Source organism: Pseudorca crassidens, chromosome 2, assembly GCF_039906515.1.
Source record: "Pseudorca crassidens isolate mPseCra1 chromosome 2, mPseCra1.hap1, whole genome shotgun sequence".
In the NCBI taxonomy this organism is placed as follows: Eukaryota; Metazoa; Chordata; class Mammalia; order Artiodactyla; family Delphinidae; genus Pseudorca; species Pseudorca crassidens.
In genome coordinates this window covers 158,239,532-158,264,931 of record NC_090297.1, presented here as the reverse complement: position 1 = coordinate 158,264,931, position 25,400 = coordinate 158,239,532, and the positions used below count along the sequence as shown (strand labels likewise).

The 25,400-nt window shown below is 34.1% G+C and overlaps 1 protein-coding gene and 1 pseudogene across 5 annotated transcripts in view; one reads left to right on the top strand and one right to left on the bottom strand.

Moving 5' to 3' along the window:
- Positions 1–25,400, top strand: part of AKT3 (AKT serine/threonine kinase 3) — a 397,729-nt gene that overhangs the window by 309,519 nt on the left and 62,810 nt on the right. For all 5 annotated transcript variants that reach the window (XM_067729502.1, XM_067729501.1, XM_067729504.1 and 2 more), the window contains one exon: positions 6,140–6,227. In XM_067729502.1, coding sequence (XP_067585603.1) covers positions 6,140–6,227 — 88 coding nt within the window. The remainder of the gene's footprint in view (positions 1–6,139; positions 6,228–25,400) is intronic.
- Positions 14,018–15,466, bottom strand: LOC137219623 (zinc finger CCCH domain-containing protein 15 pseudogene; annotated as a pseudogene).

The following is a 25,400-nucleotide window of genomic DNA, read 5'->3' as shown; positions in this document are numbered from 1 at the left end:
TTTTTTGTTTGTCTTTGAAGATAATTCTTTTCCACGCATGGCTGAAAGGGCTAATGGCAAAAAGTGTCTTTGCATACTTTGTATTTCTATTTTTGTAACTATAGCTATGACCTGAGGAATCCTACAGCTCTTTGCTTAATGAGCTGTAGTATTCATTGTTCATGTTTATATATTTATTTACACATACATTTTATAAGTCCTACATGAAATGAGTATTAATTTTAAAATATCCCTTAATATATGTGTTTGTATATACATGTGTATATTCTTTGTTCCAGTAGATATATACGCATATCAGTATGTCTCTGAAAATCTCTTAGCCCTTAAGCGTCTTAAGGGTAGGCCATTTCATATATTGTTTAATCTTTTGTAACACCTCACATAATTTTTGTTAATGTTCTGTTTGTGGTTGATGCTCAGTATGTATTTGTTGACAGACTGAATTAATGAGTGAAGGAATAAATGAATTTTAAATTGTGGGCTTTGTCTACCTTAGAGATGGTTTCCATCACATACTTCTAGCTTTTAAATTTGTGAGGAACATGATTTTACCTTCAGCAGAAATAAGCAAACATAATAAAAGACGTGCCACCTTTATGCTTTGTGAAGAACCATTCAAACATGTTTCATAATTCTAGTAACTGAAACCTTACCTTATATTTATAAAGTGAATTTGTGTTCTTTGTCAGGACATTTGCACATCTCTTGTGTCCCTTGCTTTTTAGTAGCCTGTGGAGTAGGTAGGATAGATATTATTCTCATTTCCATTTGACAGCAGAAAATGAGGCCCAGGGAGGGTTACGTGATTTATCCTAGTTCTCACAGAAAATTCCTGCAGAACAAGAATAGAGATCAAGTTTATACTTGCCTATTTGATATTTCTCTTGTATCTTCTTTACAGTGCACCGTTTTCTTAGTTTAGGTTTTAAAATGTATTCCATTTTATGTGATTGTTTCACAGCTATTGTAGCAAGTGGTACTGGCAATAGATAATCTTTATATAGAGCTAGGATTTCAATTTTATCTAGTTGAGTTTTGGATCTAATATTTGCCTTAGATTTCAAGGGCAGTGAATTTTTAACCCATCTTTTTCTGACTCCTTCTGGTTTTCATGTCTATATCTCATTCATTTTTTTATTGTCATTTCCCACCCTCCACCCGCACCCTACCCCCTGGGGATAGCACGTAGTAGGCACTTAATAATTGTTGAATACACGTGAGGTAAATTTCTAGAATGTTAGTGGCCTGGTATGTAGGACAACTCCTAAAGTTTTGTCTACCCAGAGGTTGATATTGTCTAAAGAGAAGATGTGGTATTTTTAACTATCTGTTATTTCCTTTTAAGGTAAATATGTCAAGCCCCTCCACTGCTACATTAAAATATTGGGAATGCAAGGATAAATAAAATGGGTAATCTCTGCTCTAGTTGTTCATAGAATAATGTAGGGCACAAAACATGTATTCACAGATGCTCAGGTTAAACTACGTACAAATGCTTTTGAAATTATTAGCTGTTAAGGGGATTGGAAAACTTGAGCTGGCTTATGAAGGAGTTGCAATTTGCAGTGGCTTTCATGAAGAGAATTTTACATGTAAATAACAGCTAGAATTGCAAATGAACGTGGCATTTGAGAAGTTCAGCAACTGGAGTGTAGAATATGAGTTGGGTAACATTGGCAGATGAAGCCGATATGTTAGATTGTAAGGACCTTATCTTTCTTAGAAAATATTTAATCTTTATTCAGAAGGGCATGAGAAGCCACTGAATTATTAAAAGTAAGGGATGGTGTAATCAGGTCTGTGTTACGAAAAGGTAACTCAGGGAGCTTTGTCATGGATAGATTAGAACAGTGAAGCGCCAGTGGCATGTAGGCAGAGTAATTAAGAATACATATGGAATTGTCCAGATAAGAGATGGAGTCCTTCCTAAAGCAGTTCTAAAGAGTGCTAAATAGAAGTTTGTGAATGATTAAATAGAAATGGTGAGGAAGGGGAAGGAGTCAGGATACCTCTGAGGTTTCCAACTTGGATGACTAGTTTGGAGAATGGAATTATTATTAACAGAGAAGGAGTACAGGCAAAGGAGGAGGCTTGATGGGGTGGATGTTGATATTAGTTTTGCTATACCGAGTCTGAGGTTTCTATAGAAAACCTAAATGTCAAGCAGGCAGCTGAAAATAGTACCAGTGCTTAATAGAAACACAATAACTAATTTTCTCTGGGTATATGTCCAGGAGTGGGATTGCTGGGTCATATGGTCAAACTAAAAACTATTTTTAGTTTTTTAAGAAACCTCCATACTGTTCCCCATAGTGGCTGTACCAGTTTACATTCCCACCAACAGTGTAGGAGGGTTCCCTTTTCTCCACCTCCTCTCCAGCATTTATTGTTTGTAGATTTTTTGATGATGGCCGTTCTGACCGGTGTGAGGTGATACCTCATTGTAGTTTTGATTTGCACTTCTCTAATAATTAGTCATGTTGAGCATCTTTTCACATGTTTATTGGCCATCTGTATGTCTTCTTTAGAGAAATGTCTATTTAGGTCTTCCGCCCATTTTTTTATTGGGTTGTTTGTTTTTTTGATACTGAGCTGCATGAGCTGTTTGTATATTTTGGAGATTAATCCTTTGTCCATTGCTTCATTTGCAAATATTTTCTCCCATTCTGAGGGTTGTCTTTTCATTTTGCTTATGGTTTCCTTTGCTGTACAAAAGATTTTAAGTTTCGTTAGGTCCCATTTGTTTATTTTTGTTTTTATTTTCATTACTCTAGGAGGTGGGTCAGAAAAGATCTTGCTGCAATTTATGTCAAGGAGTGTTCTGCCTATGTTTTCCTCTAAGTTTTATACTGTCCGTCCTGACATTTAGGTCTTTAATCCATTTTGAGTTTATTTTTGTGTATGGTGTTAGGGAGTGTTCTAATTTAATTCTTTTACATGTAGCTGTCCAGTTTTCCCAGCAAAGATGAACTTATTTGCAAAGCAGAAATAAAGACACAGATTTGGTATCCACAAACTTATGGATACCAAGGGCGGAAGGATGGGGTGGGATGAATTGGGAGATTGGGATTGACATATATACACTACTATGTATAAAAGAGATAACTAATGAGAACCTACTGTATAGCACAGGGAACTCTATTCAATGCTTTGTGTGACCTAAATGGGAAGGAAATCTAAAAAAGAGGGGACATATGTGTACGTATAACTGATTCACTTTGCTGTACAGAAGAAACTAACACAACATTGTAAAGCAGCTATACTCCAATAAAAATTAATTTAAAAAAAAGAAACACAAAACTGAATATTTGGATTTGAGATCTGTAGATATCTAGGAGGTAGCTGGAGCCATGAGAATAGTGAAAAGAATAGAATATAAAAAGAAGGCAGCCTAGGACAGAGTCTTGGGAAATGTCAAAATTTAAGAGGTAGAAAGAAGACAAAGAGCCAACAAAAGGACGCTTCCAAAAGTCTTTGCAAACGTAATCAAAGCTAGCACTATAGTATACCTCTTTATTATTCCTATTCAACTATTTTAAATACTGCCTGAATTTCTCTGATACTCTTTACCGAATTGCTATCAGTTCCATCAAAGAGTCAGCTCTCATCTTGCTTTTATTTCTTATTCTGCATTGCGTTATGATTATTCTATCAGTATCTCCTTTAGCCTCCTATGCAAATTTTGTAGGAAAAGCATGACCTCATGTTGCATTCAATAACACAAGGAAAATGTGAATTAGATGTTGTTTCTAGTTATGAAGAATCCATAGTAGCTGAGGATTTTAGTTTGGCTTTCTGATATGGGAATTTGGTATTCTTAGACAAAAATATCTTAATGTAAATTATATTTTGATATAATTTTGAAGTTTTAAATTGTATATTAGGGAGTCATTGACGTTGAAATTTTTGACAGTTTCACACTTTGAAGAAGCTTGTGTTAAAGAATCTCTACCAACTTCTAAAATGGCAGCCTAAGATTATATTCTTAGTCTTTGTATAGCATTCATGGCCGATACTTTAATTTTGTATGTATTTGATAAATATAGATTAAATGCTGTCTATGTCCAAAGCCAAACTATTGCTAGAGAATTGAGGGGTGGCATAAAAATGAAAAACTGAAGCTGAATTAAAACCTTTTAATTACAAAAATGATTACGGTTCTCCATTCCAACTCCTACCTCATCCATCATCTCATATATATAATTAAGATTGAAAACAGTATTGAAATAAACAATAACATAAATGTAAGAAAATACAATGAACTGCTGATTTTTCTTGTGCATACTACTTTAATGCATACTTTGAAATGTTGAATAATTCTTTTCAGAAGCCTGTGTCTTGGTGTTTCTGCTTTCCTGGCTCCCTAAGCACAAGCTTTAAAATGCTTTTTGGATAATCCAGTACTGAACTCTCCCCTCCAAAGAATTTGCATTCTACCAGGAGAGAGACATATACAACTTGAAATAGAATGAAAAAGAGTGAGGCCAGGGAGTCAAGTGCCGAGTGTTAACTAAGTATAGATTTGCCAGTCTGAAAGTTGCAAATATGCATGCAACTATTATGATCTGATCCAATCTAAAAGTTCCATATCAGGAGTGTAGTTTATTCTGTATGAATCTTGAGATAGGAGACCTAGATAGTGGGAACTATAGGATCATCACTACAGATATTCAGATATCAGCTAATTGTTTTGTTTTCCATTCTGACAGTGTGTCAGAGGATCCTGGATTCTTCCCAGTCATGTATTTCTTATACCTAATAATAACCAGAATTCATTAAAATTGTATAATTGTTTGTTTTCTATGACCTACTTGTGTTTCTTCTTACTCAGTGTTGTGTTGGGAGTTGAAATGTACCAGTTTAGAACAGCCAATTGTTAAATTTGAAAAATTTTGTGAGCAGGTTGTTGAATACAATCATTATTAAATATTAAATTATATAAACTTACAGTTAAATCAGGAACATTAAAATCACGGGTAAAAAATACTCAAAACTCATCACTCTTTAATAATGTTGTTAAATTTTACTCTTATCTATGCTTTTGAGGTTACTTATCTATTTTGCTTATATATTTTGAGGTTAGAAATACTATATAATGTTTTACTTCCACACATCTTGTATCAGTAAAAATAATAATATATATAAAATGCATTATATTGTATATGCATAATTTCCCTCAGAGAGCTGATTGTTAAGCATTTACCAGCACATATCATTCCTAACGATGAGTAAAATCAAATAAAACTTGCTGTATCAAATTCAGATTTAAATAGATTTCCTTTCTTTTCCTCTTTCTTTCCCTGTCCTTTCTTTTTTTCTCTTTTTCCTCTTTCCCTCCCACCTTACTTCCTTCTCTGTTTTTTTTCTGTTTCTCTCATCCTTTCTTCATAGTGACTAGTAGGTACTGTGTGAAACTGAGAAAGCTAGAAAGCACCTGAATTTCAGATTGTGTCAGGTATCAGTTGAATAACATTTCCTTCAAAGATGGGGTGGGAGTATTCTAAATTTTTAATTTATATTGAAACTTGCATAGCATATTATATTGCAGTGATATTTCATAGATTAAATTTATCATTTCTGTGAAAATTCATTTGAGATATGAAAATACTCCATGAGTTTCTGTCTGTTAGCAATGCTCTCCAAATTGTTTTTTCTAAGTAATTATCTAGTCTTTTCAGAATTTATGTTAACAAGGGTACATTTTGACTAAAGTCGTTCTAAAATAAATTTGGTTTATAGAATTGACAATACCATTTATTGTGCTAGGTACTTATGTTATTTCTAACCCTTGCAATAATCCACCAGGCTGGTATTATTAATCCCATTATACAGATGAGAAAACTGAGATTAAGCAACTTTTTTATTGTCATATATCTCATAAATTTCTGAGCCGATTGCCTGTTTCAGGTTTGTCTCCAAAGCCTATGCTCTTTTCAAATACCATACTGTCCTGAGGCTAGTTCTTATTAATAGCATATTAGGAAAATTAGATCTTACAATAAAAGCTTTTTATTTTTATGGCTATTTATCACAAGAACTATTTACACACAGAAAATTACATTTCACAAAAACTTTGTAGTTATGCATTCAGCTTATGTAAACGTTTTATACTCATTTAATTTTATTTCTGTCCTCGCAGCCTTGGTGGAGGACCAGATGATGCAAAAGAAATTATGAGACACAGTTTCTTTTCTGGAGTAAACTGGCAAGATGTGTATGATAAAAAGGTAGGTTATCTTCATGGCATAGTGTTTATATATTTTGGTTAAAATGAATTTACAGCAAAAAAATTTTAAGTGAATAAAAGTGAATGATGTAATTATATTTTTCATTTTTACTCAGTCATTTAATTGAATGTAGGACTCCTTAGCACAAAATTTTCTTGATAGTTTTGACTCCCGAAATGCATTTTGAAATTTTATTCAATGTGATCAAACAGTTTTTCTTTTTTATCACAATAATTTGTTAGTTTGCTTCTCATCATTTCCTTAATTCATAAAAAATAAAGGCACCGATGTTATGTTATTCTTCAGGAAAATTAACTAGCAAAACAATCATAATTTTAAAACTTTGTCTCTATGCCTTTCATTTTAAAGTGAGCTCTTATTTATTTATACAATTTATTATTTTAAAAGGAATTTAAAGCAATTTAGTTTTAATATTTAACCAAGTAATAAATTTATTTGTCTTCTTTGGAACATCTCTGTTATTTGAAACAGAACTTAAAGACCCAGAGAATGGATGCTACAAATTATATAATTTTATTTTTACTGTAATCTGCTTAGTACTTGTTTTTAATACTGCAGTGTTTAAGTTTAGGAACAGGAAATTATTTTGTTTGTTCTATCTTTTAAATTTTTTAAATTTTATTTTTACTACTTCAGATATTGTTAGTACAGACACTGATTTTTATATTTTGATTTTCAAATGCTCATATAAAAATTTTACTATGAAATTTTTATGTAGTTCAGCATTTGCTTAGAATTATTATCTAGTCATTTTGTGTAGTTAGTCCTTCCATTTCAATTTATTCCAGGTTTCCATATTTTTCTCTAAAACATATATCAATCAACATTTATGTAGTGTCTACTTTGTGCCAAATATTCTTCTCTGTTAAACCCTAAAGATAGAATGATATCATATGAGTTATGAGGAAGTGAGATGAGTACTTCAACTGTATTATGTTACAGTAATAGGGAGTGTGGTGATTTTGTAAGCATTTACTGTAAATAGGTATTTAAAATAGTTGCACCATGTTATGATACCTCTACTCAAACTTCACTTCAATTAAACTTACATCTCTTCAGCTCGGTGCTTTGTGACCACCTAGAGGGGTGGGATAGGGAGGGTGGGAGGGAGATGCAAGAGAGAGGAGATATGGGGATATGTGTGTATGTATAGCTGACTCACTTTGTTATAGAGCAGAAACTAGCACACCATTGTGAAGCAATTATGCTCCAATAAAGATGTTAAAAAAAATTTTGAGTTTCTACCATGTATAAAGCACTGAGGTAAGTATTGGATCCTTCTCAAACCTTATGAGAAGGTTGTGACCATTCTTAAGTTTCCTCAGTGTTTATTAACTTCATGTAGACAGTTATACATCCACTTTATAAAACTGATGATATTCTTTATGAGTTGCATCCATATATAGCCCCTAATGCACTATGTACTGTTTATCATGTCAGTACACTATAAAAGAACCTGAAATTGGGAGACTGGGATTGACATATATACACTAATATATATAAAATAGATAACTAATAAGAACCTGCTGTATAAAAAAATAAATAAAATTAAATTAAAAGAAAAAAAGAATCTGAAAAGTATCAAGATCTTGGCATGTCTCCTAGAAATAATATATGGTCAGAGGTTTTCTTTGGCAGGCAAAGTTATAAGCCACAACTAAATATTCCTTTGATATACCCTGTCCAAGGAGGATTCCACCACAACCACCAACAGCAAAATATGACAGAAAGAAAAATTTCTTTAAGAGACAAATGTAGAGCACCAGTATGGCACTGCTAACCTTAAAGAAGGGGCAAAACATGAACTTTCTTCAGTCCTATTCAGAGAGTAAGATATGCTACAAAGATTTCATCATCAGCATGCAGCTTTTCATGTTAAATTGTAGTTTGGCATCATCTAGAGAACGCTCTGAGAGCCCACCTACCACACAGTGAAGAAGCAAGGCTTATCCTGTCACTGTTCCACTGGGCTCAACATGCCCAGAGCGAAGCTACTATTAAGATGTCTACTCAGGCAGCTCCCTTGTGGTGAATGGAACTGGAGAAGCCTGCAAGTAGGGTAGGAGAAGGAGCTGCCAAAGCACAGCTTTGGGTGATATATGTGAAGAAATGAGTTTAAATTGTTAGTATGTTGATAAAAATAGTTGCTACTTAATTTGAGCAAAGGTGTTAGCTATCTTGCATAAAGAAGCACAACCACAAAAATCACAAAGTTTCTACACTCATATACGCCTGCTACAGGTTTACTCTGGGGGTATGGGTAGTATACTGGATGTCAGATGAGGTACTAATGTTTTCAGCCATCTTCACACACCTGAAGAAGAACAGCGTCATAGCAGCATGCTTAAATTTTGAAACTCCTTCTAAAAGGATGTGAAAATACGATTGGTTTTATTTGGGTTTGTATTGTATCACTAACAAACAAGGAATTAATTATAGGAATGCTAATGCCAGTAGCTATTTTAATGAATTCATTTGTAATTCTAGTGTTTTCAAACATTTTTAAGGGGTCCTATGTCTTTAAAACACGTAACTTATTCATAAAAGATTAATTCATCTCTAAGATCAGGTATTTTTTTATTACAGTTTTACTAATGTGCTTTGGGACATTTACTATTTTTATACATTTCTTCCATGATTATTGGCCATTTTTCTATATATTGTGGCAAACCCAGAAATGAAGGCACATGTAAATATCCTGGCATCTTTAGGGGAAAGCTAAATCTCTTCCTAGGCAAAGTTAAAAGTGAATTAATCTTAATTACAAGTATCATGATGTACCACTCTAAAGAACTTGGTACTGGAAGGTGGAAATACTCATCCTGGATCTGTTTCTTCCCTCTTGTGTGGAAATGGACAAGTTGTTTTACTCCCACATAAAATTATGATCTTTGAAGTATCTTCAAGCTTTAGGATTCTCTGGTAGGATATTTCATAATATGAATTAATCTAGTTAAATTTCTATATAAGATTTATACTCAGTTTGTCAACATCTACAAAAAAGCCTGCTGGGATTTTCTGTGAGATTATGTTCAATTTATAGAAAAATCTGGGAAGAATTGGCATTTGAACATGCTATACGTCTACATTTATTTAGGTCTTCTTTAATTACTCTCAGGAATGTTTCATAATTTTCAGTGTTTAGTTCTTACCCATATTTTGTTAAATTTATCCATAAGTATTTCATGTCTTCTGATGTGGATGGTATTTTTAAATTTCATTTCCATATTGTTTGCTACCAGTAGAAATAGGCTTGATTTTTGTATATTGACCTTGTATCCTACAAGCTATTAGTTTTAGTAGCTTTTTTTGTACATGACTTAGAGTTATCTAAATAGATGATCATATCTTCTATAAATAAAAAGTTTTACTTCATTTTCAATCTGCACGTATTTTATTTATTTATTTTGCCTTATTATATTGGCTAGGACCTTTCTACAAAGTGGAATAGAAATGATGAGAGTTGACATCCTGGCTTTGTTTCTAATCTTAGGGAGAAAACATTTTTTACCATTAAATATGACATTAATCACATCTAGCACCTAAATCTTCATTACTAAATGTCATTCTCCAGTAAAAAGAACCAAGGTTATTTGGAGAAGTAGTTGATCCCACAGCTGGGATGGGGAAAATAAAAGAAGAGCCCAAGGAATTTTGTGGTACCAGAAAATTAAAAAACGAAGGTAGATGGAAAAAGGTGCATGTTTGTACGACACAGGAGCCAACCTTAAATAATTCCCAGTGGTGAAAGCTGGGACAATTTCAGTAGCAAAACAAATATTGTATATGACCAAAAAGATAAGATACATATCCATGAGTCTATACTGCAGAAATTAATGATTGAACAAATAGATAAAATATTGAGAACAGACATGTCTTCATTGTAGGTGAATTCCGGTTAATAAGTGTAGAAGGAATCAGGGAAATAGAAAATTACCATTAAAACACCAGAGTGTTTTACCATTACCATTAAAACACCAGAGTAAAAACACCTGTATGCAAGATGGTAATTAAAATTACCATTAAAACACCAGAGTAAAAACACCTGTATGCAAGATTCACCAATGAATGTTAAAATTAGTGGGCAAAAGTTTAAGAAGGAGGATATTTGCATGGTGTCAACATATCTTTCCCCAAATACTTATTTACAAAGATTAAAAGTAATTTTACAGTAAAAAGCCCTGGCAAACACTGTCTTAAACCAAGTGATCAAGATTAATATCACCAGTAATAAGACACTGAAATCATTATAACCCATGATATGATGCCCTGAGAAGGCTGTATCACTTTTGTACTATATTCCCTCAAAATGCATAACCTCAGTATAATCATGAGAAAACCTAAGAAACCCTCAAAAGTGTCAACTTCATGAAAGGCAAGGAATGATTGTGAAACTTTCACAGATTGGAAAAGACTAAGGTGACATGATGACTAAATTCAATGTGGGATTCTAGATTGGATCTTGGAATAGAAAAGGGCCATAAGTTTAAAAACTGGTGAAATGTAAATAAATTTGGTAGTTAATACTTTTGTACCAATTTAATTTCTTAGTTTTGATAACTGTACTATGGCTATATAAAGTATTAGCATCAGGGGAAGGTGTGTAAAGGGTATATGGGAACTGTTTGTACTATTTTTCTAAGTCTTTTCTAAGCCTAAAATTATTTCAGTATAACAAGTTATAAAACTTTGATCTAAGTGTAGGGTTTTTTTTTTTTTTCTTGTGGTACGCGGGCTTCTCCCTGTTGTGGCCTCTCCCGTTGCGGAGCACAGGCTCCGTACGCACAGGCTCCGGATGTGCAGGCCCAACAGGCACGGCTCAGGGGCCCAGCCGCTCCGCGGCATGCGGGATGCGGGATGCGGGATGCGGGATCCTCCCAGACCGGGGCACGAACCCGCATCCCCTGCATCGGTAGGCCGACTCTCAACCACTGCGCCACCAGGGAAGCCCTAAGTGTAGGGTTTTTAATACCTCCTTTATTGGGTTGAGGAAGTTCCTTCCATTCCTAGTATGGTAATAGTTTTTATCATGAATAAGTGTTGAATTTTATTAAAAGTTTTTTGCATCTATTGTAATGATCATATGGTTTTTCTCCTTTATATTCTGTTAAAATGGTGAATTGTATTGATTGTTTTTCTAATGTTAAATGAACCTTCTATTCCTGGGGAAAAATCTGCTTACTTATGATATCCTTATTATGTATTGCTAGATTTGATACAATGTGTTTTTTAAAGGATTCTTTGCATGCTTAAATCATGCATGATACTGAGGCGTCATCTTCTTTTCTTAGAATGTCTTTGTATGGTTTTCATTTCAGGATCATGTTTACCTTTTTAAAATGAGGTGGGAAGTATGCCCTCCTCTTCACTTGTATGGAATTGTTTCTGTAGAATTTATATTAAATGTTCCTTAAATCTTTGGTAGAATTTACCAGTAAAGCCCCTTGGGCCTAGAGTTTTCTCATTGTTGGGAGGTTTGTAACCATGAACTTAATTATTGAATAGTTAAGGGACTCTTCTGTTTATCTGTTTTTTCTTGATTGAGTTTTGGTATTTTATGGCTTTCAAGGAATTTGTCATCTAAGTTTGCTAATTTATTGGCTTAAAAATGTTTGCAATGGGGGCTTCCCTGGTGGCGCAGTGGTTGAGAGTCTGCCTGCCGATGCAGTCTGACTGCGGATTCGTGCCCCGGTCCGGGAAGATCCCACATGCCGCAGAGCGGCTGGGCCCGTGAGCCATGGCCGCTGAGCCTGCGCATCCGGAGCCTGTGCTCCGCAACGGGAGAGGCCACAGCAGTGAGAGGCCCGCATACCGCAAATAAATATAAATAATTTAATTAATTAAATGTTTGCAATATTCTCTTTATATCTTTACAGTGTTTGTTGTATATATAGTGATGACTTCTTTTATTCCTGATATTGGTATATTGTTTTTCTGTGTTCAAAGTCATTAATTCTCATCTTTATTATTTCTTTATTCTGCTTCTTTTGAGTTGATGTTGCTTTTCTTTATCTTCTTAGGAGGAAGCTAAGATTATTGGCTTGAGACCTTTCTCTTTTTCTAACATAAGCACTTAATGCTATGTTTCTATCTAAGGACAGTTAGCCATGCTTTGCGAGTTTTGATATGTTGTGTTTTCATTTCAAAATATTTTTAGTTCCTCTTGTGATTCCTTCTTAACTCAGGGATTATTCAGGAGAGTGTTGTTGACAATTTCCAAATATATAGATTTTTTAGACATCTTTGTTATTGATTCCTACTTATCCATGGTTGGAAAACATATTTCATATGATATTAATCCTTTAAAATTTATTCAGATTTGTTTTATGGTCGATAAAGTGGTTTATCTTGGTGTATGTTTCATACACACTTGAAAAAGATGTGTATTCTACTTACATTGCATAATATATTCTACCAGTATCCATTTGGTCAAGATGATTGACAGTGTTATGTCTCCTACTGATTTTATGTCTACTTGTTCTATCAGTTATTGAAAAAGGATCATTGAAGTCTTTAGCTGTAATTGTGGATTTGCCTGTTTCTCTTTTTAGATCTGCTTCTTGAATTTTGAAGCTTCATTGTTAGCTGTATACATAGCAATTTAGGATTGCTATGTCTTCTTGGTGAATCTACCCCTTTTTCATTATGAATGTTCTTTTATATTCGTAGCATTAATCTTTGTTTTGAAATCTACTTTGTCTGACATTAATATAAGTTCTCCAGCTTTCTTTTGAATTTGTATATTTTTCCCATCTTGTTATTTTTAACCTGTATCATTATATTTAAGTGTATTTTCTCTTAGACATGATATAGTTGACTCTTGCTTTTTTTTTTGTTTTTTGGATTTTAATGTATGAGGATTTTATTTACAACGTTATTAACAACAACAACAAAGAAATTAAACATAGGTTACTGCAACTGATCCTGTGAGATTTAAGAAGTTCCATTTTAAATTGCCATCAAATTGTCCAAAGATATACAATGCTAAATCTGTGGTTTTCTTTATGAATGACAGTGCTCATATTTTAGGCAGTCCTTTTTTTTTTTTTTAATAAATTTATTTACTTTTGGCTGCCTTGGGTCTTCGTTGCTGCACGTGGACTTTCTCTAGTTGTGGTGAGCAGGGGCTACTCTTTGTTGCGGTGCGCAGGCTTCTCATTGCAGTGGCTTCTCTTGTTGCGGAGCACAGGCTCTAGGCTCACAGGCTTCAGTAATTATGGCTCGCGGGCTCTAGAGTGCAGGCTCAGTAGTTGTGGCACATGGCCTTTGTTGCTCCGAGGCATGTGGGATCTTCCCAGCCAGGGCTCAATCCCATATACCCTGCATTGGTAGGTGGATTCTTAACCACTGCACCACCAGGGAAGCCCTAGACAGTCTTTTAAACATATAAATACAAAAGAAATGAAATCACTCATTAAAAACTTTGTTAAATGAAGGGTATTTTAAATTTACATTTATGTTGTCCTTGTAATAATACATGCCCGGAGAAAATCAGGAGCTTGAAGGGCAATTACACTTCCTACCTGAGTGGACAGTTAGAACAATCGATCATTTCCAGTTTATCATGAACTACTCTGAACTTACTATGAGATGTAGCCAAAGTCAGAATATAGGAGTTAGGGAGAATATTCCTTTTTTGGAGGCAAGTAAGCCCACCAGAATCAGCATGGAAAATAAGCATCCTATTGAAGAATTCTAGGTGGAAAAATTAATGTAGTCAATTTCAACCATGCTGAGCTGGCTTAATTTTTTCATTGACTTGTATGATGTCATTCTTCTAAATCAAGTGTGTTTAAGTTCTTTTAGATCATCCACATCTTCCCCCAAAAAGGTTTTCATCAATAGGAACAGCATCGATGGCTCCATTTTTCTGTCCCTTCCCTTCATTGTCTTCTTCCAGATCACTTCTTTTGCCATTTTTAGCCCTACCTCTGTAAGCTTTGCTTAATTTGTTTTATCTCTTTCTGAAGTATGTGTGCTGAAATCTTTCAAGACTGGCTACAGTAATACCTGTTTCATCTACATCGCTCATTGAATCATCAGCCTCATCTCCACCTGTTCCCTGGGTGTAACAGGTATCGTCTGCTTCCTCCTCATTATCATCAGCTCAGGATGAAATTCAAACATCTCACAACTACTGAAAACTAGTGCCTACCCCGCTTTGAAGTCTGCTTTCCTTCTTTGCATTTCTTGATTAACTTTATCAATCTCTTCTTGTTTTTTCCTTGCATATAAGAAAAGGTTCTGGAGTTATTTTGGCAGCATTTGGACCTAGGGCAGAACACTTTTTCAATTAGATCTTCTAATGAAATTCTCTGTTCTTTCTCTACTTTCTTTTTATAAAAGATAAAAATATACAATACAATATAAATACAATACAATACAAATCCAGGAGGAAGTGCATCATGATACATGCAAATATCTCCCCCTCCATGGCATATCCAAAGCCAGCCATATTTGTTGTTTTCAGTAGCTTCAAAGAAATGTCTGCACACTAACAGTTTTGGAGTTTTTCTTTTCTGCCTCACTGTGCTTGTTACTCACTTCTTCCAGTTTTTCTCTCATCCCTATTAACTGTAGTATACTTTTCAAGTTCTTCACTGCTTGCATCACATTTTCTCACCACAGTCAAGTCATGAGAGAACTTATACTTATCTCCTTTAGTGCTCTGCCCATGCACGTACCACAGATTTAGGATCTGCACTTTTACTTAGTTTTTGAGCAGCAACTACAGGTTTGAATAGCTCATTTAGCTCTTGCAATTCTTACTTCTTGTCATCTTTCTTCAGTTTCTCTTTGGCTTCCCTTTATGCTACCTGATGTGGATTTTGTTGACCAAATTGAACTTGATGAGTGACAGCCTTGATAAACTTTTGTTGCTTTGCTCCTTTCTTGTTCTTTAGACCAAAAGCTTTGTCTCCAATAATCTTCTTTTTCTACTCCACTTTTTTGCTTCCCCCAGCCTGAGCAGGTTTCTTGGTTGGGGGGCAGGGGGCATTGTGGAGACAGTTGACACCAGCCAGACTTCAGCACAGTTGTATACCATCAGAGGATCTGGACCCATGGCAGGAAGAGGAAGATGAACACAAAACCACCTTAGTCGCTAAAGCATACCTTGATTTTTTCTTATTCATTAGATAATATATGACTTTTAATGGAATGTGCAGCCCATTTTTATTTAATTCAATTATCGACATAGTTGGGTTGAAATCTGCCATCTTGCAGTTTGTTTTTATTTGTTTCTTTATCTGCCTTCTTTTGGATTTATTGACTATTTTTATGATTCCATTTTATCTGAGCTATTGTGTCATTAGCTATACTCCTTTGTTTTCTTCTCTTGAGATTGTTTTAGAGTTTTCCATATATATGCTTAACTTATCACACTGTACCTTCAGTTAATATTATAAACATATCACTTTCAATAGCATATTTCTGTTTCCCCTTCCATTCTTTATGCTATCATTTTCATGTATTTTACTTTCATATGTTATAAACATCACAATACATCATAAATTCTCTTTAGCTTTAGACAATTATGTTTTAATGTGCTGAAGAATGCTTTATATTTACAACTAGTAGCACTCACCATTCCTTTATGTAGATCCATGCTTCCATCTGGTATCGTTTTTTGTTTTCTTTTGTTTTTTTCTTCTTCATTGTTTTTCTTTAGCCTTTACTCTAAAGCTCATTTAGCTCCATGTCTAAGACATGATCCCCCTAATTTGGAAATATTTATGGAAAAAAGAATGCATTTGAAGGAAATATAGGCTTGGAATTGATGGGAATGTGACATTTCAGAGCGGAGACCAATGTAAGAAGAAATAAAGTCGTTATGATTGAAGTGCATGAAATAATTCTGAAGCTGGAAAGAACCAGCAGTTTATGGTAGATGCAAAAAATGGAGAAGTGAGCCTGTTAATTTGGTATTGTTTCTTGAAAATTTAGCTCATGTTTGATTGATCCACCTACTTACCAGAATTATAAATCCTGAAGTAGGGGAATGACATAAGATGATTGGACCTTTTCAAGTTTGTTGGTATAGACTTTTAGGCAGAAGAGTTTGGAAAAGAGAATCTCATTTAGAGACTGCTGCAATGATACAAGTGTTAAGCGGTAGAGTCCAATGAAACAGAATAAAGACAATGAGGAAGGAAAAGGAAATTCCGTAAATTCTATAGATATTTTAAAGGAGTAAGAATTAGTAATCTAGTCTGACAATCCTGGGGAAATGGGGGAGGATTATTGCTGGTTTTGGTAATAATTTAATTTTAAATGGAATTATCCCAGAGCTAGAAATACAGCACTAACATTTGGAAATGAGAGCAAGAATCAATAAGGAAATTCAATTAAAGTTGTGGGAATGGATTTCCTCTACAAAAAGGAGAGGAATGAGAAAATAAATGGGAAAGGGGAGGAGATTTAGGGAGAGAGACACAGGGGGAGGGAAGGTATGAGAACACTGAGAGCTATGACTGAGTATTAAAAAATATCTGTGGTCAGGAATGGGAGTTGGTTTGAGGACACATTTTTGTAAGGTGTGTCAAGGTCCTTTGTGAAGTATTATTTAAAAAGTTGCAGTGGCACTTTTCTGACTGAATCACGGCTCTCTATTTTCTGGTTGAAAAACTCAGCATGAGAAGTTTGGTGGTTGATGGCAGTCATGCCAATGTTAGTGATTGTTATTGTTTTCATAAGTAAAGCAAGGTTAGACAAGTATAACATGAACACTAACAGAGAAGAGAGAGAAGCTAAAAAGATGCTTCTAGGTAGCTTCATGTTGATATTCTTCTTATCCTACTCAAATGGTGGTTCAGTCTAAAACTTCAGGTCAAAGAAAGATGAGCCACAAATATCTACCAAATGTTCTGACAGTTTAACTTTAAAATTACTCTCTTCTGTTGATTGTGAGGCATTGCACTGAGGATATAAAAGAACACAGACAGCTGTCAAAACCAACGTTAGTTGTGATATGAAATGCAAATGGTTTAAGCTGTAAAAGCCCTCAAGTAGGTTAAAAACAAAATATAACTAGATGTTCTGTACAAGAATCTCACCTAAAACAATATTACACAGAAAAGTGGAAAAAATAAGAGGATGAATAGAAGTTTAACAGTCAAATGTCACAAAAAGTAAACAGAGACAATTATAATTTTGAGCTAAGTAGATTTCAACACATAAATATTAAACGGGAGAAGTCAATTTTGGCATAATGAACAATAGCATGATCTCCAACATAAAAAGTAAAATTTTTGCACCAAATAGCATTTATGTGCACAAAACACTATTAGAAATGCCAGAAGCCCTGATAGAAATGCAGTTTCTTTCTTAATGTGGCAGATGTTCATCAACTTTTTGATCTTTTGAAAGAGCCAGCTTGTGATTTTGGTGATTTTCTCTATCAGTTTTCAATTTTCAAATTTATGGATTTATGCTCTCATCTTTATTTATTTTCTTCTCCTTATTTCAGATTTTATTTGCTCTTCTATTTCTGGTTTCCTAAACTGGAAGTGTAGATTATTGCTTTTAGATCTTTCTTTTCAAATGTATGATTCAATGCTATATGTTTTCCTATATATACTGTTTTTACTGCATCCCACAAATTTTGATAAGTTGTATTTTCTTTTTTTTTTTCTTTTGCTGTATGTTGTGGCCTCTCCTGTTGCGGGGCACAGGCTCCAGACACGCAGGCTCAGCGGCCATGGCTCACGGGCCTAGCTGCTCCGCGGCATGTGGGATCTTCCTGGACTGGGGCACGAACCCGTGTCCCCTGCATTGGGAGGCGGACTCTCAACCACTGCGCCACCAGGGAAACCCATATTTTCATTTTTATTTGGTTTAAAATATATTTAAATTTTTCTTAAGACATCTTATTTGACCTATATGCTATTTAGAACTATATTATTTAATCTCTAAGTATTTGGAATTTTTCCAGATATCTTTAACTTATTGATTGCCAATTTAATTCTATTGTGGTTTGAGAGCATACCTTTGTATGATTTCTGTTCTTTTAAATTTTTTAAGGTGTGTTTTATGGCCTAGAATATGGTTTGTCTTGGTGAATGTTCTGTGAGCTTAAGAAGAATGTGTATTGCTACTGTTGTTGGAGAAGGTAGTCTATAAATATCAATTAGATCCAGTTGGCTGATGGTGCTTTTCAGTCCTTACTAATTTTCTGCCTGCTGGATCTGTCAATTACTGATAAAGGGATGTTAAATTCTCCAACTGTAATAATGAATTAATCTATTTCTCCTTGAGGTTCTATCAGTTTTTGTCCATTGTATTTTGAAACTCTCTTGTTACATGCGTACACATTAAGCATTGTTACGTCTTTTTGGAGAATTAACTCCTTTATCATTATGTAATGTCTTTTTTTTTTTTTTTTTTTTTTTTGTGGTACGCGGGCCTCTCACTGCTGTGGCCTCTCCCGTTGTGGAGCACAGGCTCCGGACGCGCAGGCCCAACGGCCATGGCCCACGGGCCCAGCCGCTCCGCGGCACGTGGGATCTTCGCGGACCGGGGCACGAACCCATGTCCCCTGCATCGGCGGGCGGACCCCTAACCACTGCGCCACCAGGGAAGCCCTGTAATGTCTCTTTTAATCTGTGATAATTTTCATTACTCTGAAGTCGGCTGTGTCTGAAATTAATATAGCTACTCCAGCTTTCTTTTGATAAGTGTTACCATGGTTTCCCTTACTTATTTTTTAACCTGCAATTAATGCAATCTTAGATCACATTAGGTTTTTTTTAATCAAAGTACAGTTGATTTACAATATCCTGTTAGCTTCAGGTGTACAGCCCAGCAATTTATTTATACATATGTATATATTTTTTGTCTTCAGATACTCTTCCCTTATAGGTTATTACAAAGTATTGAGTATAGTTCCCTGTGCTATACAGTAGATTCTTGTTGGTTATCTATTTTATATACAGTAGTGTTAATGCCAACCTCATAATTTATCTCTCCCCCCACCCCCTTTTCCCTTTGGTAACCATAAGTTTGTTTTCTATGTCTGTGAGTGTCTTTCTGTTTTGGAAATACCAGTTTTGGAGATAAGTTCATTTGTAACTTTTTTTTTTTTAGGTTCCACATATAAGCGATATCATATGATATTTATCTTTCACTGTCTGGCTTGCGTTACTTCACTTAGTATGATAATCTCTAGGTCCATCTATATTGCTGCAAATGGCATTATTTCATTCTTTTTTATGGCTGAACAATATTCCATTGTATATGTATACACCACATCTTCTTTATCCATTCATCTGTAGATGGACGTTCAGGTTGCTTTCATGTCTTGTCTATTGTGAATAGTGATGCTATGAACCTCATGTATCTTTTTGAATTATGACTTTCTCTGGATATATGCCTGGGAGTGGGATTGCAGGATCATATGGTAGCTCTATTTTTAGTTTTTTAAGAAGCCTCCATACTGTTCTCCATAGTGGCTGTACCAATTTACATTCCTGCCAACAGTGAAGAAGGGTTCCTTTTTTTCCATACCCTCTCCAGCATTTATTATTTGTAGACTTTTTGATGCTGGCCATTTTGAGCAGTGTGAGGTGGTACCTCATTGTAGTTTTGATTTGCATTTCTCTAATGATTAGTGATGTTGAGCATCTTTTCATGTGCCTTTTGGCCATCTGTATGTCTTCTTTGGACAGCTACATGTAAAAGAATTAAATTAGAACATTCTCTAACACCATACACAAAAATAAACTCAAACTGGATTAAAGGCCTAAATGTAAGACCAGATACTATAAAAATCCTAGAGGAAAACATAGGCAGCACACTGTTTGAGCAATATGCTTTTGGATTAATCTCCTAGAGTAATGGAAAAAATAATAATAAACAAATGGGACCTAATTAAACTTAAAAGGTTTTGCACAGCAAAGGATACCATACACAAAACGAAAAGGCAACCTGCAAAATGGGAGAAAATATTTGCAAATGATATGACTGGCAAGGGATTAATCTCCAAAATGTACAAACGGCTCATGTAGTTCAATATCAAAAAACAAACAACCCCATCAAAAAATGGGCAGAAGATTTAAATAGGTATCCCCTCACTTTTAATCTCTTTGTGTCTTTATATTTAAAGTGGATTTCTTATAGATAACGTATGGTTGGGTCTTGTTTTTTTATTCTCTCTGATGGTCTTTGTCTTTTAGTTGTTTTTAGACATTGACATTTAAAGTGATATTGACATAGTTGAATTAATATCTGTTCATTGAATTAATAGTTGAATTTATTTTCTATTCATTATCCTGTTCTTTGTATCTTCTTTTCTTTTCCACTTTTTACTTTTTTTCTGACTTGCCTGGTTTTAAGGGAGCGTTTTCTAAGACTGCATTTTTCCTTCTCTCTTAACATATCCTTTACACTTCTTTTAAATTTTTTTAGTGCTTGACCTTAGAGTTTGCAGTCTATATTTATAACTAATTCTAGGCCTTTTTCAAATAATACTATACCACTTCATGGATAGCATAAGTTACTTATAATATTGCTGTCATTAATGTCATTTGTCCATAACCTGGAATTATTGTATATATTGTTGCATTACTATTTTGAACAAACTTTTTTTTTTGGCTGCGTTATGCAGCTGCAGGCTCTTAGTTCCCTGACCAGGGATTGAACGCGTGCTCCCTGCATTGGGAGCATGGAGTCTTAACCAATGGACCACCAGGGAAGTCCCATAACAAACTTTTTTTTTTTTCTATTGGAGTATGGTTGCTTTACAATATTGTGTTAGTTTATACTTTACAGCAAAGTGAATCAGCTATATGTATACATATATCCCCTCTTTTTTGGATTTCCTTCTCATTTAGGTCACCACAGAGCATTGAGTAGAGTTCCCTGTGCTATTCAGTAGGTTCTCATTAGTTATCTATTTTATACATAGTATCAATAGTGTATATATGTCAATCCCAATCTCCCAATTTGTCCAACCCTCCCTTTCCCCCTTGGTATCTATGTTTTTTCTGTACGTCTGTGTCTCTATTTCTGCTTTGTAAATAAGATCATCTATACCAATTTTTTCAGATTCCACATATATGCATTAATATACAATATTTGTTTTTCTCTTTCTGACTTACTTCACTCTGTACGACAGTCTCTAGGTCCATTCATGTCTCTACAAATGACCCAATTTCGTTCCTTTTTATGGCCGAGTAATATTCCATTGTATATATGTACCACATCTTCTTTATCCATTCCTCTGTTAATGGACATTTAGGTTGCTTCCACGTCCTGGCTGTTATAAATAGTACTGCAGAGAACCTTGGGATGCATGTGTCTTTTTGAATTGTGGTTTTCTCAGGATATATGCCCAATAGTGGGATCACTAGGTCATATGGTAATTCTATTTTTAGTTTTTTAAGAACCTCCATACTGTTCTTCATAATGGCTGTATCAATTTACATTCCCACCAACAATGCATGAGGGTTTCCTTATCTCCACACCCTCTCCAGCATTTATTGTTTGTAGATTTTTTGATAATGGCCATTCTGACTGATGTGAGGTGATACCTCATTTTAATTTTGATTTGCATTTCTCTAATAATTAATGTTGAGCATATTTTCATGTGTTTGTTGGCCATCCATATGTCTTCTTTGGAGAAATGTCTATTTAGGTCTTCCATCCATTTTTTGATTGGGTTGTTTGTTTTTTTGATATTGAGCTGTTTATATATTTTGGAGATTAATCCCTTGTTGGTTGCTTCGCCAGCTATATGTAAAAGAATGAAATTAGAGCACTCCCTAATACCATACACAAAAATAAACTCAAAATGAACAAACTTTTGTCTAATTATTTTAATTAAGAATATGGAAAAAAATATTTAATCTTCGTGTATTCCTTCTTTAATACACTTCTTTATGTAAATCTAAGTTTCTGATCTATATCATTTGCCTTCTTTTTGATGAATTTCTTTTAACAGTTTTTGCAAGGTAGGTCTCCTGGTGACAAATTGCCTCAGTTTTTTGTCTGGGAAAGTCTTTATTTTTCCTTATTTTTGAAGGATAATTTTGCTCTATACAGAATTCTAGGTTGATGCTTTTGTCTTTCAACACTACATATTTCACTCCATTTTTTCATTGCTTGCAAGGTTACTGAAGAGAAACTCAATGTAATTCTTAACTTTCACCTTTATAGATAAAGTTTTTTGCGTGTGTGTGCGCGTGTGCACGTGCACTCACCCACTTCTGCCTTCTCTCAAGATTTTATCTTTGTCTTTGATTTTCTTCAGTTTAAATGGCTATACCTATGGCTAAGTGTAGATTTGGGGGTACTTGTCTTGACTGATATTCTCTGAACTTCCAGGACCTGTAGTATGGTGCCTAGCAGTAATTTTGGAATACTGTTATTGCTTCAAATATTTCTTTTGTTCCATTCTCTCTCTCTTCTTCTTATATTCCCATTACACGTACATTACATCTTATATAATTGTCTCACAATTTTTGGATATTCTGTTCTTTTTTATTCTTTTTTCTCTTTGCATTTCAATTTTGAAAGTTTCTATTAACATTTCTTCAAGCTCACTGATTCTGTCCTTGGCTGTGTTCTGATTGGTGAGGCTATCAAAAGTGTTCTTAATTTCTGTGATGGTGTTTTTGATTGCTAGCATTTCCTTTGATGCTTTCTTAGAGATTCCATTTATCTACTTATATTATCCATCTGTTCTTGCATATAGTCAACTTTTTCTACTAAAGCCTTTAATATATTGATCATAGCTGCTTCAAATTCCTAGTCTCATAATTTCAACATCTCTCTCTGCCATATTTGAGGCTTTCTCTGTATCTTGAAAATATATTTTTAATCTTTTAATATGTCTTATAATTTTTTGTTGAAAGTCAGACATTAGGTACTGAGTAAAAGAAACCAAGGAAACTGAGCTAAATAGGTCTTTAGTGGAGGGTTTATGTGTATGTCACTAGTTTATTGGGTTTGAATGTACTTAATACTTTTGGTACCTTTCTTTTTTTTAGGAGGTAGTCTACATAGATGATCATGTCATCCATTTCCAACCTGTATGCCTTTTATTTCTTCTTTTTCTTACCTTATTGCATTGACTAGGATCTCCAGAACAATGTTGTGTAGAGATGGTGAGAACAGACATTTAATTATTACTAATTTGGGGGAGATAGAATTTGCATTTCCCCTTCTGATTATGATATTAGCTGTAGGTTTTTTTATGCATGCCATCTCTCAGCTTGACAAAATTATCTGCTGTTTCTATTTCATGAACATTTTTATTATGAATAAATGCTGGATTTCATCGAATGCTTTTTTTCTGCATTCATTGAGATAACTATATGATGTTTCTACCTTAGTTTATTAATACATTGACTCACATTGATTGATTTTCACTTGCATGCCTAGGATAAACCTCTAAACAATCATGGTATGTTATCTTTTTTATATATTGCTAGATTGTTTCAGTATTTTGTTAAGAATTTTGCATTTATAGTCATAGGAAATATTGGACTATATTTTTCTTTTCATGTACTATCTGGTTTTAGAATCAGGATAATGCTGAACACCAAAAATAAGTGGTGTTCCCTCTTCTATTTTATGGAAAAGTTTGCATAGAATTGCCCTTATTTCTTCTTTAAATGTTGACAGAATGTCCTGTGAAGCCATCTGAGCCTAGAGTAAAGAAATTCAATTTATTTAGTGGATATACGGTACCTCTTATTATCTGTTTCTTTTCAGTGAGGTTTTATAGTTTATCTGTGTTTCAAGGTATTTAAAAAATTTTGTCTAATTGTTGAATTCACTGGCATTAAGTTGATGCATTATTTTCTTTATTTTTTTCTATTCCTTTTACCTTGTTTTATAAGCTCTTCCTTTTAGCCAATTACGTTGAAAACTTACTAGATTTGAAACCTTTCTTTTATAATATGAGCTTGTAGTGCTGTATTTTTACTACCTCTAAGCACTGCCCTAGCTGCATCATGTAAGTTTTGTTATGTCATTTTATGATTTAATTTTTATTTCAAAATGCTAATTTTCCTTGTGATTCCTTCTGTGACCCTATGGTTTACTGAAGTGTGTTGTTTGATTTACAATATTTGGAGATTTTTTAGTTATCTTTCTGTTTACATCTCTAGTCTAATTTTGTGGTTGTTAAGGAACATATTTCGTATAATTTTAAATAATTTAAATCCATTGAGATTTGTTTAATGAAGAAAATATGGTTTATGTTGATGAGTGTTTCATGTGCATTTGAAATAATGTGTATTCTTCTCTTGTTATATACAGTGTTCTATAAATGTCAATTAGATCAAGTGGGTTAATAGTTTTAAGTATTCTACATCCTTACTGATTGTTTGCCAGCTTGCTTTTATCAATTACTAAGAGAGGATAAGTAAAATCCTGAACAATAATTGTGGTGTTGACTAATTCTCTTTCAGTTCTATCACTTTTTCTTTACTTTAAACTTAAAGTTCTGTTCTTAGGTGCACCCAGATTTAACATTGTTATATCTTCATGAAGTGAATTTCATCACTTCATCTAGGTTAGCCAATTTTTGGCATAAAGATTAGAGTGGATATACATGCAATAGACAAATAGACAATAGAAAAACAATAAAGTCAATAAAACCAAAAATAGTTCATTGTTTGAAAAGATCAACAAAATTGACAAACTTTTAAGTAGATTGACTAAGAAAAAGAAAAAGCAGATATTAAAATCACAAGTGAAAAACATTACTACTGACTTTATAGAAATAAAAAGAATTATGAGAATAATATGAACACCTGTACACTAATAAAGTGGGTAACCTATATGTATTGGAAAAATTCCTAAAAACGTACAACCTGCCAAAACTACTCAAGTAGAAATAGAAATTTTGAATAGACCTAAAACTAATAAGAACTAATAAGGACAAAGTAAACAAAAAATCAATAAAGAAAAGCCCTAGACCAGATAGCTTCACTAGAGAATTCTTCAAACATTTAAAGGAGAAATAATGCCAATCCTTCTCAAACTATTCCAAGAAACTGAAGAGGAGTGAGTACTTCCTGACTCATTCTGTGAAGACAGCATTACCCTGATTCCAAAATCATGCAAAGACACTGCAAGAAAACTGTACACCAATATTCCCAGTTAATACACATGCAAAAATTCTCAACCAAACACTAACAAACCAAT